This window comes from Peromyscus leucopus, chromosome 5 (assembly GCF_004664715.2).
Source record: "Peromyscus leucopus breed LL Stock chromosome 5, UCI_PerLeu_2.1, whole genome shotgun sequence".
Lineage (NCBI taxonomy): Eukaryota > Metazoa > Chordata > Mammalia > Rodentia > Cricetidae > Peromyscus > Peromyscus leucopus.
The window spans coordinates 77156243-77177412 of NC_051067.1; the positions used below are offsets into that span (position 1 = coordinate 77156243).

At 41.5% G+C, this 21170-nt stretch overlaps 1 protein-coding gene across 5 annotated transcripts in view; it reads left to right on the top strand.

The window, feature by feature from the left end:
* Phkb (phosphorylase kinase regulatory subunit beta) overlaps positions 1–21170 on the top strand; it is a 210132-nt gene that overhangs the window by 170815 nt on the left and 18147 nt on the right. For 4 of the 5 annotated variants that reach the window (XM_028893954.2, XM_028893951.2, XM_028893957.2 and 1 more), the window contains 4 exons: positions 181–238; positions 2370–2460; positions 5293–5495; positions 19869–20003. In XM_028893954.2, the coding sequence (XP_028749787.1) occupies positions 181–238; positions 2370–2460; positions 5293–5495; positions 19869–20003 (487 nt within the window). Of the gene's footprint in view, positions 1–180; positions 239–1129; positions 1221–2369; positions 2461–5292; positions 5496–19868; positions 20004–21170 lie in introns of all 5 variants that reach the window. The other variant, XM_028893952.2, reaches the window with a different exon arrangement.

Below are 21170 nucleotides of genomic sequence, written 5' to 3' on the forward strand. Positions count from 1 at the left end.
AAGCACTACCAAATCATAAAGGTGCTGGGACCACATGCTTCTTATTTGGGTTACATATTTAAACCAAGCTGTTCAAAACAAAATAAAGATTGAAGAGGTTTTGTTTATTTAAGGGAAATAAATGTTGTGTGTTTAATTAAAAGCTTTCTTCAATGAAGACTTTTCTTATCCTATGTCTAGGTACTGTGTCTGATCACATTGAGAGAGTGTATAGAAGAGCTGGCACCAAAAAGCTTTGGTTTGTATTGTTTCCTTGTTGTGTTTTCATTTTTGTATTGTTATATTCAGTACCTTAACGATAACAGTTGATTCTTACAGATGGTGCTCATCTTCATTTTGATGTTTAAGCTCTAAAGTTACAGGCCCCTGCCTTCAGCCTTTTGAAGGGTGTTCCTGTGTCACAGGACACTAAAAGAAGATCTCTGGGGATAAGAACCCTGCAGGGATTGAGTCCTCCCTCACTGGGATATTAGGACCGTAATTCTGCTGTGCTGCACTATCCTGAGGAGGTTCTTTAGGGTCCATCTTATGTTTAGAAAATCTGTTCTATTGTTTTAGAAGGCCATAAAAAAACATTTAATCCTAAGCAAAAGTAATGAAAGATGATGATCTCATCACTTAAGTTGAAAGAGTCATGAATAAAGCTGTTTAAATTCACAATGAAGAGAGTGGACCTCAATATGCAGCTCTGCATTTTGATGCAATTAAGTCTCAAGTTGTTTCTTATGAAACTCCCTTAATCTTAGTAAACCTCAGCTTTCTATTCTCTGAAATAAGGAGACTGGACAAAATAATTTCTAACTAAGTGCTACATCTTTGCTTTATGATAACTGCACTCTTCCTGCCTAGGGAAATAATAAGCACCCAGCTTAGATATTTCAGTTTTCCACTGTAAGTTCTCAGTACAGTAAGACATGCAGTCAGTAGATGTTTTTATAGATCGTGTGTTTCGCATGTACCTATAGTATCGTTTGCACTAGGCCAAACCAGTTCTTGCTTCTGCATTATACTGTGTCTTCGATAAAACACTAGGGAGCAAACATTTAGAAATGCTGTTGTATTTAAACCATCGAGTTCCAGAAGCTTTATTTATTCTATTCTCCCTTTTATGGCTTTCCACTGCCCCCAGGCTGGCTGTGCGGTACGGGGCTGCATTTACCCAGAAATTTTCCTCCTCTATAGCCCCTCACATTACCACCTTTCTGGTGCATGGGAAACAGGTAACATGCTCAGAATTTGGGAAACTCAAGTTGCTTGATCTGTGTGGGTTTATCTGCATTCCAAGGGTTATATGCGTCTTTTGGTGTTCAAGTATTTGGTAAAAGTGTCTCTCTAGGAATGGGAAGTATGTGTCTCACTAACTTGGTCAGCTACTGGCTTGATTTTCTACTAGTCTATTCATGTTGTAATTAAGAAATAGAAATGCTTGTTATAGGCCAATTTCTGTGGAGATCCTGAAATTTAAAAAAAAAATGGTTTTGATTTTACTTTCTCTAAATGTTCATATAAATTTTACTTTTGAGGGGAACTGTCTTATATTGCATGTGGTGTAATTTGGGGGGTGTAAATCTGTTCTCTCTACATTCTAAGACTTTTTCAGGGATGTAAAAATAGAAGTGTGAATTCCTTCCCCCAACAGTCTGTCTTTATCGAAAGAGAAAGTGAGGTTAATTCATTTTTGAAATTCACTACTGAGTCTCCTAATCCAGGCATCTGATTATCCAGATATCAAAAGAAACACAGTTTAAGGCTAGAGAGAGATGGCCCAGTAGTTAAGAACATATACTGCCCTTCCCGAGGCTCCAGGCTTGGTTCCTCATATCTGGCAGCTGATGACCACTGGTAACTCTGGCTCCAGGGGTTCCAGGCTGCCTGTCTCTGCAGGAACCTGCACACATATACACATATGTACACACACACACACACACACACACACACACACACACACACACACACGCGCGCGCACGCGCGCGATTTAAAAGAATGTTTTAGAAAGAAATGTAGTATAATTGGTAGAGGAGTCAGTCACAAGCATCGGTAATGCTTTCATCCATCTGTTGATGCAAAGCAGATGAATTCTTCCCTCTCCCATCCCAATTAAAAGAATAGTTAGGACCTCTTGGTTTTTCTCCCCCCCCCCCTTTTTTTTGATATTGATCTTGGCACCAGTGATGCATTTTGCCACAGCTTGGTGGCCGCAGTGAGGGTGAGACTGTCTTTGAAGGGTCAGGTCTAATGACAGTTTGTCTCTTCTCTATCATGTGAGGACCCAACTGTATATATTTTAAGTTTCCCCAAATCAAGGGCACCATCCATTCATCATCTTTTCTGTTTGTGAAGATCTGGCCTGCTTTCTTCTTTGCCCTCAGGTCGGTTGTACGCCGTGCAGCAAGTCTTTTAAGTAAAGTAGTGGACAGCCTGGCCCCATCCATTACTAATGTTTTAGTACAGGGCAAGCAGGTAAGTATCTGTTTTCCGCATCACACTCCCAACAATTTCTGCTTAGGACACTTATGTCTGTCTGGCCTACCTTGATGGCACAGACGCTCACAAAGAGATTACCAGTGGCTTGGGAGTTTCTTCAAAAGTCTCTTTCCTCAAGCACAGTCTGAAAGCTGCAGAGCATTTAGTGGGCCATCTCATCTTCGTCCTGCACCTTGGGCTCTCCTTTTCAGCCCCCAAGTTTACTTGAGTGCAGATTCTGGTGCAGAAATAGAATAGTGTCCCTAGTGGGCACTCAGACAGGTTTATGATGTGCAGAGCAGAAGCCAGGTGCATAGCAAAGCACACATTTTCCTCCCACTCCACCTGATCCCGCCCTTCCCAGTCCTTATAAATTCATGGATGCTCAAGTGAAGGCAGAGTCTACATGCCTGTACTGTTCCTCTACCCTTCACACTCCAGGCCATGTCATCGCCTAGCTCCTTCCTACCCACCAGGTTCGACTCTTTCACTTCTGCTCACAGACCCATCTATAGTTGGCACACTTTCTCTCTTCCTCCCTCCCTCCCTCTCTCCCTCCCTCTCTCTCTCCCTCCCTCCCTCCCTCCCTCCCTCCCTCTCTCCTCCCTCACCAGCCCTGTGTCTCTTTCCACACCCTTGGTAATAAATGGGTTGGCTTGAGCTGTGCATGTGAAGTCTGGTGCCACTGCTCTTTGCTGTAACCTCACTCATCTGGCTGATTCACTGTTTGATTGGCATGTAACCCTGTTTGCCTTCTGTCTCCCCTTTGGAAATGCATGTGTTCATTGTGTGTTCCTGACAGCTAATCTAGGGATATAGAAAGCTGTAATAATAATGGAGTTCTTTAACTCTCCTCAATACCATCAACTAATTGCTCATATTTCAGGGCTCTTAATTAAAAATGAAATAATTTCATTTGGAAACCCAGCTTTAGGGATATCAGAATAATGTTATTTACCTTCTCATATGATGTTGTTCAACAATTTAAAATAATAACACTAATAAATTACTGAGAAAAAGTTACTTTCCATATAGCTTACTCCATGCTCCACATTAGGAGGTAAATTAAACTATTGTCAGTGATTTGGCAAACCAAAGAATAGAAAGTCATTTACCTTTTATTACCAGGGTCTTTATCTGTATCCAGAGCCTGTGCTCTTGTCCAGCACTATTGCATCTGTGAACGAAGTTAGCCAGGCTTTGAGAAACATGTTTCTGCTTGGTTTAAATCCCCATAGTGCTGAAGTCTAGGTAATCCTCCTACCTGAGCTCATGGGTTTTAGAGCTGTTGGCAGTTACTGGCCTGACCCTAGAAGGGTGGGTTTGTCTTATCCATTCTGAACAATATCCATAAGAGGCTGCAGCCTGCCTTCAAGACCCTGCACCCACATTCTGGAAGCCTCAGAACCTGCCCTCCAGCTATGGCTGGACTATTGTCCACCAGACCAACACATCTCCCAGAGAAATATTCCCTTACAGCAAAGTGTGAGGCCAGATGCCAACAGCTCAGCCTAATGACCAGATGCAGGCAGTTTCTTCTTCAACTGGTTCTCATCCCTTCACAGACAGAGTAATGGAAATAAAGCAAAGTGTGCATTTACTCATTTATAAGATCTGCTCCAGCCTGAAGTACTGTGGTTTCCTCAAATGACTTGTAAATTGTCTCAAGCTCTCTTGGCTAAAAGTAGCTTAGTCTCATTATCTCTAGGAGCCAATAATGTACCTCTGTTTTCTTTACATGATGATATTTTAATCAAAGTAATCATACTCATATTTACTGGTTGGTGTCATTAATGTTTGCTAAATCAGTAGTTCTTAGAGGTTACTTGGTATGTATATGTGTGTATATATGTATTTATGTATGTATTATCTAAAGCTCAGGCTGCCTCCAGACTCATTGTCCTCTTGCCTCAGCTTCCAAGAGAATTGATTTTAGATGTTTGCCACTATCCCAAGCCAGTTCTTTCTTTTAGTCCAGTACAACATTGGAGCACGAGACCATGTTCTGGTCCTCATCCCTCATCTCTAAAAGCACATGTCTTTGAGATGCTGCTGCTTTCCCTGCCCCGTACAGTCAGGAGCTGTGTGCAGAAGAGATGAGAAGTAGTGATGACAAGGAAGCAGGAGCTGCAGAGCCCTGAGAAGCAGCTGGCCAAGAGAGAGGGGAGCTGCAGGCGTTCTCTGCCAGCTCGATCTGCTCTTTCCGCTCTGAGTTTTCTTTGTCATTTCCTCTGAGATTTTTCCTTTGGCAGGCTTGAGGGCAGCCAATGCCTTCATTCCATAGGTGAGCCATCTAGTACCATGGATTGTCACCCTCCACATGTAACTCACATTATTCCAGGGTCAGTGAGGGCTTACACAAAAACAGCATGGCCTTCCTCCTGACTCTGGAAAGGTTGAAATGTTTTTATAGAGCAGAAGGTTCTAGTTGAGAAACTGTAAAAAATAGATCTCCCAAATGCTGAACTATGTAATAAAATACAACTATTGAATGTATTCTGGTTCTCTAGGGACTTTCTAGCACTAGCATTGCCCTCCCCCAAAATTAATAGTTATTTATATCTACTCAGTCTTCACTCCCCTCAGACCCTCATCTGCCCTTACATTTTAGACTAGACTCTGAACCATCATGGACCTCAGGGAGAGTCATCTTTGAAAGCCATTTTAATAAATATCAGAAACAGTTATCCTTCTAACTCCCTAGCTTTCGTAGAGCAATTTCAGCCTGCCAGTCATCCTGAACCTTGAATGTCTTTCCTTTTTTTTTTTTTTTTTTTTTTTTTTTTTTGTAGCTAGGAATTTGTTAACAGTACAATCTGGCACTTACAGGTAACTTTGGGTGCCTTTGGACATGAAGAGGAGGTCATCTCTAATCCACTGTCTCCCAGAGTGATTAAGAACATCATCTATTATAAATGTAATACCCACGATGAAAGGGAGGCAGTCATTCAGCAAGAACTGGTCATCCATATCGGCTGGATCATCTCCAATAGCCCTGAGTTGTTCAGTGGCATGCTGAAAATACGTATTGGGTAAGTGCTTTGATTTGCATAGAGACTTATTTAAGTGGTCCTCTAATAGATCCAGACTGCACATGTAAAGTCAGTATCTATATCTATTGATACTTGGGACCGTGCCTCTTTCTTCCGTCCTGTGAGAGTAGCATGTTGTGGTATGAAGAAGTATATTCCAGTGGCCTAAAAGAATCCACATCTGTATTTACTGCCCAAGTAAAACATAGCAGTGCAATCAAACACCAATGACTTCAACAGCTATATCACGTCAAAACAAATAAGTAAACAAATACTTGTCAAAATTCTTAAAAATAAAATGGATGAGCAATGACAGAAAAATGATATTCCAGCAAAACTATGTCAGGAGACATAACCCAGTAAGAAATTGGTGTTTTAAGAATGTTCTGCATCTGTTTTCTACCAAAATCTAGTGTTGGTTTGTTGCTATTGTAAACTTGGGTAAAAAAAACTGAAAGTAAGGCACTGGCAGTTCCAGATGTCCCTAACCTAGAGTTTGTGGGGAAGCATGAGTAGGGTAACAAGCTCTGTTGCCCTGGGAGGGTGCTAGGCCTCCCCAGCCTTGCTCTACATCAGCCTCAGTGCTCCAGGTGAGGAGGAAATGCTTCAAAAGCCATGGCCCATGAAGTGTATTATAAGTGGCATATAAATATGCCCTTATCCAAAACACTCAGATCATATCCAAGCATGTAGAGAAACAAATTGTTGGAAACAATGTGTACTCACTATTTGGTGAGTGCAAATGCATGGGTATGTAAGTATGAATAAGGACAGCGTTTCTGCTCTACTTGACCTGAATTGTTGATAAAAATCTTTGCAGTTTCTCATATCAATTTCTCCTTGATTTAAGCAATTTTTTATCTTCACTCATGTGTGTGTGTGTGTGTGTGTGTGTGTGTGTGTGTGTGTGTGTGTGTGTAAGAGAGAGAGAGAGAGAAGAAGTCTCTCCATTTCACCATGTAGGTCTCAGGGATTGAGCTGAAGTTGTCAGGCTTGGTGGCAAGTGCCTTTATAATATATCTTCCTTTCTGTCACTTATTGCTTTCCAACTTTTTAATTTTATTTCCGATGTCTACCAAAGTGTAGACACTAATGTGTTAATAGCTACTTGTCCATACTGTCTGCAATGCCATGAATACACTGTTAGTATCAGTTCTTTGCCTGTGATTAGGTGGATCACAAGGACCTGTAGCTCACTCCTACTACCCAGAATCATGGGAAAATATGATATTCCCATCACTAGTTCAGATAACGATTTGAAGTATGGTTGCCATTAAACTCAGGTTGATTTCACGTGATCATGAAGCTATAAATTGAGAAAGTCCAAGGTTTTAAGGAAACATAAAAAAATGAAACTTTACACCTTTACTTATGAGACAAGAAATGCAGATGATTTGAAACTATTTCTAAGTCCCTTACATACTCCAAGAGATAGAGTAAGGTGGTCTGAAAAGTTGGAGTTCTTAGAGCAAGTTGTTCCCTCTTTGTAATATTGGAAATTACCTCTGGTAAAGGTGAGTTTCATCATGTTAACCACACATAAATAAAACAAAACAAAACAAAAATGTAAAATACAAACTTTTTTACTTGCTGATAGATCCATACTGGCTTAATCAAATTAAGAAGAGCTTAAAATGATTTATCTGATCATACTTTCAAGGTCACTATTTTCACTTTGAAGCAGTAGTTTCCTGGAAACCATGCTTTGCCTTTTTCTTTTTGTACATCTAGGGTAGATGAAAATTACTGATTAGTGAATATGCACTAGGCCTGTGGGCCATTTAGTAAGTCTAGCAAGGGGAAAGATGACAGGCTATAAGTGAAGAGAAAGTTGCTGTTCATCTTCCCTAAGGAGCCCTTAGATCCACTGTGGTCAGACTGTTCTTGCCATCTGCTCCACCTCTCTAGATAGCAACGTGTGTCACTTGGGAAGACTTGAGCCTGAATCCTAGTTCTGCAGCCATGTCATGAGACTGTCTTGAAATTGTATGTTACCCTTCTTGTTCTCAGAGAGAGAGACATAGTGCCTACTGGAGCCCACCTTCTGAATCCCTGGGATAAATCATAAGATCCTTTCAAAACCTCCACTTTACAGACAAGCAATCAGAAATGAGTGAAATTAAGTAATTTGCCCATGGTCATAGAATCAGGATTGGAAACTGGTGTAGATGCCTCAGAGTCGCTGCTTTGGCTCCTCACTCTAGAAAAGGAATTTGAAGATAGTTTACAGCATCATAACTGTAATGTTTGGTAAGTTGAGCTCCTTGTGACATTTGGAAAACAGGTTCTTCTGAGGAATTCCTTTGAAGCACTACAAATCTCAAGAATCCAAAAGCAAAACATCCCCAACCATAAAACCCCTGACCACCTCCCCCTCAAACACATTGTGGACACAGACCTCTGGATCTAGCTTTAGAGAAGCCTTGTGATCTTGCTAGATACAGTCACCCTGGAAGTGGAGTCCTTTTCAGCCTAGAATCCTCCCTTAGGGTCTGGTAGAATGACCCCCCAAAGCATTTCTTACAGAAACTCAGAATCCCAACAGGATTATCTGCTTTTTTCTGGCATGGTCCAATCTCCCATTTCCTAATTGGATCTCATGAAACATGTCCATTCCTGAAGCCTTCCCCATGCCTATGCCCACAGTGATCATTCGTGACATTCATACAAAGGTTTTAGAATGCTTTTTCTGTAATAGTTACTCAGCTTGTAGACCTTATGAGATGCCCCCTCTCAAAAGTAAAAGACTATGTTATGCAGAACAGAGTGATCAGCCTCAACGTAAATAAGAGTTTATTCTAAGCCAAAATATGAGTGAGTGTCTGTGGACCAGGAACATGGATTCAGGTTGCCCTGAATAGCACCATGAACAGAGAGAGGTATATTAGTATTCTGTAGAACAAAAGAAAGTTATAAATCAGCATATTTGCCAAATATAATGGTAGGGGCCACCAAGTAGACAGGTGACAACAAAGCTAGGAAAACTCTGCTGTGGGTTTCAAGTGACATCTGATAATACTCTTCACTTGTGGATTGGTAGGAGGTATTAGTTTGTCAAGAATGGAGGCTATTATAGACTACTGGCGTCCAGCCCCTAATAGTCTTTTTTTGCAGGGTCCAGGGGAGAATCTATTCTTAAGGTTGGCAAATCAATCTGTGCACACAAAGCTCGTTAGTCCATTTTCTTTATTCCTCTACCATTCTCTAGCTTTACAATTATATAGCCAAGCAGTCGCAAACCTCCCCCTCCAGCCAGGTCACCAAGCCTGAATTCCTGTAAGGTCATAAAGGCAGGTAAGAATTTTTCGTGGCAGTGACTGTCAGGCTTCCTTTTACAATCTGAAAAGGGAGTGGTTAAAGGGGGAGGTCAACAGAGAGCTAATGATTGGTTAGTGCCACGGACTGGCCCACCGGGAGTACCACCACCGTAGGAGAATCAGGGCTTGGGTAGTCAGGAAGGCAAGGATTCGGCGACTGACAGACAGACAACACACTCAAAAGTAGTTTGAATCTGCTGCAATTTTACTTCTGCAAATCAGTAGTTTATATACAGAAAAGAAAACTATCAAGTCATACAAGGAACAACAAGAGCTTGGCAATAATTCAATTACATCATCTTTAAAAAAAATCAAGCACACAGTTACTAATCAGCGCTAGACATATCCCTTCACTCACAAGAACTTTATGACCCAAAGAGCAGTCTGTGTTTTTTAAACTTAGTACAGTTCCTAGACTTGTGTAGGCTTCTTGCAGCTGTGTCCTTCATCTTTATCTCAGCCGCTCGCTAGTTTATTATACACTTCTATTTTTCTGGTTCTCATGACCCACTTAGCCAATTTGGATGCTGCAGATCCTCCCTAAGTATTTCTTCAGTTCTTTACCATATATCTCTTCTAATATAAAACCTTTTTACCTGCTGGAATATGGACTCTTGTACTTTTACACCTGTAAGGGGAAGGAGTTCTGCTGTAGTCCTTAAGTTTTCCATGCTGAACTTCCTCAACAGAGGGGCCCACCATCTACCTCCTATGAGATAATGTTTTCTGCCATAAATCACTTTAGTTGGGATTCTTAAAAGATTCCTAGTGGGTGAGTGTTCATTCCCTAGAAGTGCCTGAACTATTATACTTTCTATTATCTAGTGGCTTGAGGCTTAAGGTCTTTAAGGAATAGTTCATTCTGCTATATCTAAATAAGGTCCATGTCCAGCTTCCCCTTTTCTCCATAGTTCACAACCCAAGCATTCATTAATTTTGGCTGTGTTTTATAGATTAATTAGAACATTATCAGAAAAGCAGTTATACAGAACCCATAGCCCAGGGAGCTCATGATCTGTGAAGCACATCTCCTTCAAGAAGGAGGCATAACACGGGCACTCTGCCAGGGACCTCCAGGGAGCTTAGTCCTGTGGAACACGTATCTCCCGTCTGCTATTATTGACATAATTGTTCATGTCACACAGACGACACTGGAGTTGGTGTGGCAGGTTAGTATATTAAAAAGGGAATTTATGTGCTCAATCTACATTCCAAGGAGTGGTTAGGTAAGAAGTTAGGGGTCTATAAAGTTAGTAAGACTGTAGGAAAGTAGGGTCCGAGCTAAATTGTGACAAGCTATTACTTAAGGTCCACCTGACCTAGGCAGTGTCTCCGTGTGGAATTTACCTTAAATCAGGAGACTAGCATGTGGTGGTCTGGACTGTTATTTCTGTTTGTCCTTGAAAGTGGCTAAGGGAGATACCTGATTCCAGTGCTGAAAGGGAGAAACGGATGGGCTAGGGGGAAGGAAGTCTTTCCTGAGGCTGTTCTCCAAATACCTCGAATGTATATGTCCAAAGAGTGATCAGTCCACACTGTTAGCAATTCTTAGAGAAAAATCAATTGGGAAAACTATGAAGGCACACATGATTTTCATAACAGAAGACAGCTGATATATAACAAGCCAAATAACACCAAAAACTCCTTGGAATTGGCTTCCTCTGGAGGAATCCCTTGATCCCTTCAGGTAGTGGCTTTGCCATAACCAGCTGAGTTCTTATGATATATTCCTGCAGCCCATAGCAGGAGGCCAAAGCTGGGTGTGGTGGCACTTGTGGAGGCAAAGGCAAGCAGATCTCTGTGAATTCAAGGCCAGCTAGAGCTACACAGTGAGACCCTGTCTCAGAACAAAAACAATAACAACAAGAATGGGTTCTAAAGAGGGTGAGAGGAACAGCCATGGACAATGAGTAGCTTTGGATCTGCAAAGTCTCACTATCCACATCAGGGAATTCTTCAAGGTCTCACTGTCCATATCAAGGAGTTCTGTGTAGCAGGAATCTTAAAAGTTCTTATTAATAAAATCAAACCCGAGGCCAGTTATAGGGGTCAATGCTGGTAAATCAGAGAGACAGAACAAGCCACAGCTATCTCACCTTGCCAATTCCTCAGCTGGTCCTATTTCCTCAGACTGGAGGCCTCTGAGTCCTCATCCGGAATGGGTCTCAGCTGAATTACTGCTCCAAAGCCTGAATGCTTAACCAGCCAAAATCTTCTAGTTTCTGGTCCTCACACCTTATATATCTTTCTGCTTTCTACCACCACTCCCTGGGATTAAAGGCTGGCTTTCTGGGATTAAAGGCGTGTGTCACCATGCTTGGCTATTTCCAATGTGGCCTTGAACTCACAGAGATCCAGAGGGATTTCTATCTCTGGAATGCTAGGATTAAAGGTGTGAGTGCCACCATTTTCTAGGCTTTGTATCTAGTGGCGGCTCTGTTCTCTGACCCCAGATAAATTTATTAGAGTACACAATATTTTGAGGAACAAAATACCACCACATTTCCTCTCTTTTTGTCTAAAATTAAAAAATCTTATAACTAATACAAGAAAAACTATCTTCAATAAGTATATGCAATATACAGTCAAGATTACATTAACAATGTCTAGTCCATTAACATTTGACAGATCCAGACAAAAAACTCCATTATATATATTAACAATGTCCAGTCCAGTAACATCTGATAAACTCAGACCAAAAAATTTTCATTACTTATCTTATTTAAAACAAGTAGTTCCTTTTTAAAAGTAGATTAACTGTCCACATCAGGAAGTTCTGATCCATGGCCCTGCCGGACTCTTCAGGATGGGTGACATTTTCCTGCCTAGGACTCCAGTTTATATATGTTTGTCTGCTAGAGTTTTCACACAGGTGACATTTTTCTCTCTGGGATTCCAGTTTACATGTTTGTCTCTTTACATATTCTTCTATTTACCTTATACTTAGTAAGTTTTTACTAAGATCTCTACTTCTTAAGATGATACCCCTCTGCCCCCACCCCTAGCACACCTTGAGTGGTTGCCTACTGGCAGGAGCAAACACATATTCCATATGTTTCGATATGAAAGGTTATCTTGAATCAGTCCCTGGAACATTTTTAATTGGTGAACAAATTATTTGCACAGTGTTTGAAGGCCAAATTGTTTGTGAATTGTTGAACCTGTAGCTGCTTCTAAGATATTCATTACTGTAATATATATTTTTTTTAAGTTGGGAAATTAAAAGGAAGTAGTTTTGATTTTTTTTTTTTTATTCTTGAGGTGATGACAGCATCTCAGGTGGGCGTTCTTGTCTGAATTTTTTCAATTATTATTTTCTTTTAGTGTTAGTTATAATTAGACATTAACTGGTCAGATTTTTATATCATATTCTTCTTTAAATGCCGGCATTCACTAGGCTGGACTGAATGCACATGCTTTAATCGTGTTACTTCTTATCCTCAGTTCCCACATGCTGCCTACACTTTTATCTATGCTTCAACCTTGCTGAGTCTTTTTCAAGGTTTCTTGATTTGCATCACACATTGCCCCAGCTTCTCTTTAAACCAGGAGCCCAGTGTTTTCTCCTCTCTCCAAGGCTAATCCTGCCAGTGCGGTGTCTTCAACTTTACTGTGAGCAGAATCAGCCTGCTCACAGGAATGCTACCCCAACCTTATAATGATTTGATTTGCTGTCTCATTATTGATTTGTGTGCCAGCTTTCATGTTGAAATAGATCAAGTTCCTGACAGGCCATTACTGTAAAGACCTGCAATCAACTGCTTTCCACTGTAGACCTGTCAGTCAGGCTTTAATAGGAGAAACCCCTGGGGATGTGTGCTATCATCAGGCCTTTCTCAGCTCTGCCTTTCATGTTGCCTTGGCATTCTGTAAGCAACTATGACCCAGATGAATCCAGTCTAATGCCCAAGACAGCCTCTGTAGATCACATATCTGGTGCTCAGAGAAGGCCACTAGTGTCAAAGATACAGACTTCAGCATTGCTGGGGCAATACAGAAGAGAGTTGGTGACTACAACCCCAAGTTCATTAGCTTCATTTTGATACCTTTGTCTTGAAGGACATTTGATGGGGGATGAGAAAGTGGGGTGACAGCTGTCCCACCTCTATTCTGTCGATGAGGTTTGGGACAAGGGGGTGAGTCATGGTGTTCCAGTTCTGTAACTGGAGGCTCAGTTGCTTCATCAAACTGTCACACTTCCTGTGTTAGTGTCAGTCAAGCCAAAAGTCCTCCCTTGCAACTTCCCCACTTCCTGTCCCATGGCGTCTTAGACATCTTGGGCTGCCATAGTAAAATCTCACAGGTAAGGTGACCCAAATAGTCAAATTTTATTTTCTCTGGAGTTCGAGGTCCTGATATTAGCTGGTTTGGCTCTGGTGAAGAGACTCCCTGTGGACGGCTGCTCTCTACTGATGTTGCTTTGATCTCAACTAACCCTAGTACTTTCCAAAGGCCCTGGCTTCACATATGCTCCCACTGGGGCCAGGGCTTCAAGACAGGAATTTGGAAGGGGGAATGTTACAGCTTAGTGAATAGCATGGTTTAGGAAGCTGATTATGTGGACAGTCATTTTTACGTTGTTGAACCACAGATATCAGTCTTTATTCTCTTGAGATAATATGCAAATAATTGCTAACATTGTTCCTTGCCCAGGATCAGGACTATTACTTGTGGCTTGTGTTATCAGAAAGTTCCAGCTGTAAATTTTGAGCAGTGTCAGTTACCTGTACTTTTTTCACTCTCATTCCTTGATGAAGGAAGCCATGCTATTAAATAAAATATTGACACATAAAATGGTGTTCTTACCTCACTCACCACAGGAGCATTTTTAGAGGGTAAACCTGTTATCAGGACAGTTCTGGAGTAGTCCTCCAGTGGTCCTGAGGGAAGACATTGTCATCCTCTAGCCAACTGTGAAATGTCTGAAGGTTAATTCAGTCGTGTGTGTCTGCCACTTTCTCATTTGCTTATTGGCAAATTGAACGTGTCTCTGGTTCTTCAGATAGCAGTCCAAGGATAACCATCATTCTCTTGACCTCCCACATTTCTTCCTTTCTTTCCCCCATTTTGCGAATTAAATGCTTTTATTACTAGAATTGCCACATCGTTTGTGACCTTGGCAATGGGAATGAAGGCCAGAAGTAGAGTCACCTGTGGACTTTTTAACTATGACTAGTCCTGGATAAAAATGTCTCTTGATTTTCTCCTTGATTATTCCTTTCCTATTGGCATTTGATTGTTATGACACTGGGTCACAATCTCTTGATCTTCACAGTGTCACTGCTGGGTAATTTGCTTCCCTTGAGTCTCTGACACCTTCTGTAGTGCTTTCTATGCAACGTTGTTTTCTATTTTTATTTTAGTCTTTCCAAAGTTTTAACGATATAAGGAAATTAGCCTTTACTAACATTTTTGTGATTCTTTAGACTTTCAGAAGACCTTTTTAAATACATGTGGCCTTATATATTCTGCAGTGTAGTAAGTTATTTGAGAAATAGTAATATCCCATTTGGAAAGTAGCTCAACAGTGGGACACAGTTGGTATGTGATAGATTTTGGTTATTGTTTTAGTTTTCATTATGTAACTGGAGTTTTTAATTGGGGCTGGCTTATAGTTCAGAGGTCTAGTCTGTTATCATCATGGTGGGAACCATGGCAGCATGCAAGCAGACACAGTGCTGGAGAAGGAGCTGAGAGTCCTACATTTTGATTCACAGGCAACAGGAAGTGAACTGAGACACTTGTCCTCCAACAGTGCCACAACTAACACAGCAAGGACACTCCTCCTAACTGTGCCACTCTCTATGAGTGTATGGGGGCCAATTACATTCAAACTACCACATTCCACTCCCTGGCCTTCATAGGCTTGACACAGTATCATAATGCAAAATGCATTTAGTCCAATTTCAAAAGTCTCCATAGTCTCTCACAGTCACAACAACATTTAAAAGTCCAAAATTCCCAGTTTCTTCTGAGATTCATGCAATCTCTTAACTGTAATGCAGAAATAAAAAAACAGATAACGTACTTCCAACATATAATGGCACAGTATATACATTACCATTCCAAAACATAGGGAAGGGAGCACAGTGAGAAAATACTGAACCAAAACGGGACTGAAAGCCATCTGGACAAACTCCAAACTCTGTATTTCTATGTCTGATGTCAAACACTCTTCAGATCTTCAACTCCTTTCAGCTTTGTTGACTGAAACACACTTCTCTCTCTTGGGCTGGTTCCACTCCTTGCTAGCAGCTTTCCTCAGCAGGTATCTCACAGCTCTGGCATCTCCAACATCTTGAGCTCTCCAAGACAATCCAGACTTCAACTTCATAGCTTCACACAATGGCCTCTCTAGGCCTCCATTCAGGGACACCCCTGACACATGCCTGGCCTCAGCAGCTTTCCTTAGTCAAGGAGGAATATTCCACAGCCCCTTTCTTCTATCCTAAAAACCAGAGCCATGTGGCCAAAGCTACTAAGTTCTGCTGCTTGCTGGGGCTAGAACATGGCCCCTTCATTTAATTATATCTTCATAAGCTTTCTGTTTTTTTTGGTTACTTTCACTGCCTAAGCTTGGCTGTCCTGGAAATCACTCTGTAGACTAGACTGGCCTCAAACTCAGAGATACTCCTGCCTCTGCCTTCTGAGTGTTGGGATTAAAGGTGTGCACTGCCACACCCTTCTCTAAGATTGTCTTTAATTTCTTTCCATAAATTGGAAACTTAGCTGAGTGAGCTCTTGCCATGAGGTCAGCACTCCCTTTATTCCATTTCTTAATCTGTTTATCTCATTGAACACAAGACTTAGTTCCATTTCACTTCCTGGTTCTCCTTTTCTCCTCAAATTGTACATTTTGTACTTTTCCTTACTTAGCTTGCTCCTTTTCATTATAAATCTGTATAAGAGTGACCAATAATAACCATACAATTGAGTCAATACTAGGCTGTTTTGATATTTCCTTTGCCAATGGAATTCATCCAAAACTTTTCAATTTAGCTTCAGACAAATTTTTCAGACAAGGACAAAAAGTAGCCACATTTTTAAACCAAAATTTCACTAGGCTGATCTCTAGGCCACATCCTGACATTCTTCCCTGAAACCCCTTGGGCCAGGCCCTGAGAGTTCAAATCACCCTCAGCACCACTGTCTTCCATGCTTCTACTAGGATGGCCCATTAAGACCTATTCAAAGCATTCAACTGCTTTTCTAATCCACAATCCCATAGTCTATATTCCTCCAAACAAAAACATGGTCCAGCCTGTCACAGCAATACCCCATTCCCTGGTACCAACTTCTGTCTTAGGTTTCTATTGCTGTGAAGAGACACCATGACCATGTCAACTCTTATAAAGGAAAACATTTCATTGGAGCTGCCTTACATTTTCAGAGGTTTAGTCCATTATCATCATGGCAGGAAGCATAGCAGCATGCAGGCACACATTCCAGTAGAGAGATAGCTGAGAGTTCTACATCTTGATCCACAGGCAATAGGAAGTGAACTGAGATATACTTCTTCCAACAATGCCACATCTACTCCAGCAGGGCCACACCTCTTAATAGTGCCATTCCCTGTGAGCATTGGGAGCTGATTATATTCCAACTACCATAGCTCTTGACCAGGTTTATAGGAGCAGATATGACTTCCTCAGGTGAAGCAGGCCTCATATGCAATCCAAAAGTACTTTGCTACCCATTTCCTCAGTAGTCATGCCACAATGCATCAGTGGACACATCTTGCCTGGCAGGTTGGTGTTGTAGCCACAGAATCCACAGCTGTGTGGGATTACTGATGTCCTTTCTTCCTCAGGAGCCTCTATGATACCTCAGGCATCATGAATGCCAGTCAGCAAAGCAGAGACTTAGAGCTCAGTCCCAGCGTGATTTCTCTGTGTCCTGCAACTGAAGTGTGGATCATCTTCAGCAATTGGGTCCTACCATCTAGCTCTGGTGGGCAGCCAGGAGCAGGGACAATAGCCTGTGTTATTTTGGAAGCCTCTGGGGAATTCTGACCAAAAACTCATAGGGCGTAAAACCACATCCGACACTGGGGTTTTCATTCAGTATCCATCCATGCAGGATGCTTCTGTTCAAATTTTTTAAACTATATTTTTTAATCAACTTACTCTAAAATAAAAGGTTCACATAGGGCCTTTTCATAATGCTTAGTTTTGTTTAATCTTTCCCTTCAGCCTCTCCTTTCCCCTGTTTCCATACCCTGTCCTTGCTTAAGCCTCTCCATCCCCCAACTACTTTCATATTCTGTGTGTTCTTCTATGTCTCCCTCCCGTAAGTCCCCTCTCTGTTGACCCTTTTTTAGCTTCCTGACTTCTAAAGACACTACAAACATACTAGTCTTGGAGTTCAAATGTAGGCTCTGCAAATGAGAGCAATCATGTTGCATTTGTCGATCTGGGCCTGGGGATACTTCACTTGGTATTTTTCCCAGTAATATCCATTTTCCTTGGAATTTCAGAATTTCATTTTTCTTTTCACCTGAATAAGTGTGCCACTTACACATGAGAGGGTGGCAGTCATCATATCTGTCATACTGTTATATTCTGTTGTGTTCCTAGCAAGTTCCCAAATGTTTTGACATTCATTCCTGAGTATCTTAGAGAGTAGATATAATCCTTTTAAAGGGTCTGTAATCCATCCAAGCACATGGGAAAATGAGATAGAATTACCACAAGTTCAATACCAGCTTTGTCTGTCCCAAACACAAATAAATAAAAAGGAGGGGCATTCTGTTTCTGTTGTTGTTGGTTGGTTGGTAGTTTGTTTTTTGTTTTGGTTTGATTCATGGTTTGATTACCATATAGCCCAAACTTGCCTCAAAGTCAGGATCCTCCTGCCTCCACCTCCTAAGACAAGAAGTACTGTGTGTACCACTGTTCAACTAGCATGATTTCTTAATCACGGTGCTGTTATCATACACCCAGTTCCTAGCCCCCAAAGACATCCTACCTCTTCTTTAAAGCAAGGCCACTCTTGGCATTTGTAGTACATCTCTGCAGTCACATGGTCTAGAAGAGTACCTTCCATTCCGTGTTTCTTTTTATTCCATTCTTTCTAAGAGACCAGAGTACAGATTTTCCACTGCATGACTCAGTAATGGGCCATTACTCTAGGATACTACAAATATAAAATTTAGCATTAAATGAGAGGGAAATAAAGTAGAATTATAAGTAACTTTAAGTTAAACCTATGTAGACTATAAAAAAGGAAAGCTTCAGTCCCTTGAGAGGTTTTATTGTTGTTGTTTTGTTTTGTTTTTGAACTGAAGTGTTTATAACAATTAATTTCATAAGGAATTTTAACATCAAGGCATCCAAAATGACTGTGTTCTTGTGACTGTTATCTTTGTATAACATTTTGGCAAATATAGTCTCTAATACAGGAGGTGAACAAGTCAAGAAATTCTACTTTTTACCAGAGAGATAAGCTTCGTTCAGTTTCCAGCTATTTTAAAGAAACACCCAGAGGTTTAGGGAAGATGAAGGAAGATGGGGGAAAGAGCTGGAGGTAGGAGGCTGCTGTGAACTTCTGTCTCCTGGGTGTGGCCTAGCCATCACACCCACAATGTCAGTGCAGCTGTGCACGAGCCCTGGACAAGATTGAGCCACCAGAATCTGGTTACCCGTCAACACGGCAACAGACAGCACTCACTGGGTTCACTAGGTTGCCAGGGAAAAACTGGAATGGACATGAGTAGGGATGGGAATGTGTTAAAGATGCCTGGGGAGCAGTTGGCATGGATACGATCAAATCCTCCAATGATTTTTAATACATTGTTAACATCCTGTCCTTGTGTTAGTGGGTTTTCCCTTACTGAAAGAGCGTATTTGAGAGAATCAACTTACAAAGACAAAAATTGTTTTGGCTCACAGTGTTGGAGGTTTCTGTCCATGGTCAGTTGTCTCCATTGCTGTTGGGCATGGGGCAAACAGCACAACACAGCAGCAGCGCCTGGCAGAGCAAAATCCTGGCACTGGAGAGAGAGTAAGCAGAAAGGACCTCGTGACCAGAACACCCACCCCAAGACCCTGCTCTTAAAGTTTCTACCACTTCTCAGTAGTACTGAGCGCATCAGTTGTGTGTGTGTGTGGTGATGGGGAGCTGGGGGCTCAGATCCAGATGAGCACTGTGTTTCTCTCAAGCCAAGCGTTTTATGGAATGTACTCAAATTCCTGAATCCAGAAAGAACAGTAGGAGAGAGGAGAACTGAAATTATCTTCATTTCAGACCAAAGAGATTGAAAGTCACAGACCGGAGACTCGATCCGGCCTGTGGCCTGGCCCAGCACACAGGGACCTGTGCTTTGTCGGCTCCACCTCTGGCTCACCTGGGTGGTTTAAGGTTTTTCTCCCACCATTTGCACTGAGACCTTAAAGTCTTCCCACAAAGGAGCGTCACCATTGTTTTGCAAACCAGCTTTGGCAGAAAGAAGGACTGAATCCTTTGACTGTATCCTCTAGTTTTCACCTCTGTGCACACAGTAAACAGGTGGATTGTTCTTCCAGGGAACAGAGAGAGGCAGTCTTCTGTCTAGGGGCAGTGACTCCTCTAACATACTACTATAGTTAGGTTGCAGTTCACTGCTCCTTCTATTCTAAACACAGGCCCTCTCTGTTCCCCCCAACTCCAAGTCAATGACTTCTGAGGTTTAAAAAAAAAATGGTATTTTTAGAAATCATCATTATTCGTGTGGTTACCAGGAAGAGAACTCTTATATGATAGCATATCTCAGCCCTTTCTTAAGATGAATTCTTTATCTGCCATTTGTTCTTGGCATGTGTCTTGTGGCAGCCATTTGCATACATAAACTATTATATGGCAATAGTGAGCCTGACCTTAGCTTTCCCCATGTCTTACAACTAATTACATGTTCAGAAGCATCCTTAGGATTCTGATCAGAGACACTCTGGATGGAAGAAATATCAGTGATCCAGGAACTTGAAATGACTTTTGCTTCCTTCCGCTCTGGATGTGTCAGTGCTGTGAAGGGTGCTGTCGATAGGTGATCTCGTGTGAAGAGTCCTTTGTCCTTGTTCAGGTGGATCATCCATGCCATGGAGTATGAGCTGCAGATCCGTGGTGGCCACAAGCCGGCTGTGGATTTGTATCAGCTCTCACCCAGTGAAGTTAAACAGCTGCTGCTAGACATCCTCCAGCCTCAGCAGAGTGGACGGTGAGTAGAGGCTCCTGTCACCCAGAGACACTCAGACACAGACTGCATTTTCAGCTGATATGGATGAGAAATTAGCGCAACATTAATAGGAAAATTTGGAGGTATGGCGTGGTGGCGTGCACCGATAACTCCAGCTCTTACGGTAGTGAGACAAAAGGATTGTCTGGCTTTGTAGTGAGCACCAGGCCAGCTGGACCAGGAGGAGGCTCAGCCAAACACGAGGCCACCTTCCCAGCCAGACAGCATAGACACAGAAGTATCGAAATGTCTGGAGTTAGGATTCTGTGTTGGTTTGCACTTTATATTTTTTCCAGGTATAGTTTATACCACTTTCCCGTTTTTGATTATTCTGTGCAGTATATAACATTTTATAAAACTTGGATTAATTTTCTTTTCTGGAGCTTTGTAGTACATGGCATCTTCTCCTAACACTTCAGCAGAAGAGATTGGGTTTGGTAACATTATGTAGACATGCTATCTGATTTTGTCTCCCTATGTAGACTATGAGCATCAAAGATTAAACCCTTTCATATATTTAACTTAGAAGAGAATAAGAACCCCTTTCATATATTTAACTTAGAAGAGAATAAGAACAAAACAAATATTTGTGAATTGCCTTGAATTTAAGTTGTTTTTTAAAATTCCAGAATGAGCAGTAGTGTAATTATTTAGGCAAGTACTTATTTAGTGTACTTGTGTCCAGCTTCCCCAAGATGATGAAGTTATATGCCTAGAAGATTCTAACTGGACTATCTACAGTAGAGGTTGTCTATTAAAGTGTGTCTGTGTGTAGGTGTATTTGTTTATTACATACATATATGTATATATGTGATTACAGAGATATGCCTTGCTGGCTTCCATAACAATATATTTGAATAAACAAGTGAGTTTCCTTGTTATAGACCAGCTAACATTATAGAATGTCAGTTGTGAATGTAGCAGCATCTCAGTGACATCCCAAGAGCTGTTTGCTGAGCTTCATGTGGAAAAACGAGAGAAGAACTGACAGACATGGAAGAACAGCTTTCTCCCGTGGTTTTAAAGCATGTCAAGTAGCTTCTGTGACTAAAAGAATGTGGTAGGAAAGAGGATCCAGAGGTGAACCTTCAATAAATACACATTACGAATACTCCGTGGTAACGTTGCCATCATCAGTCACTGGATCAA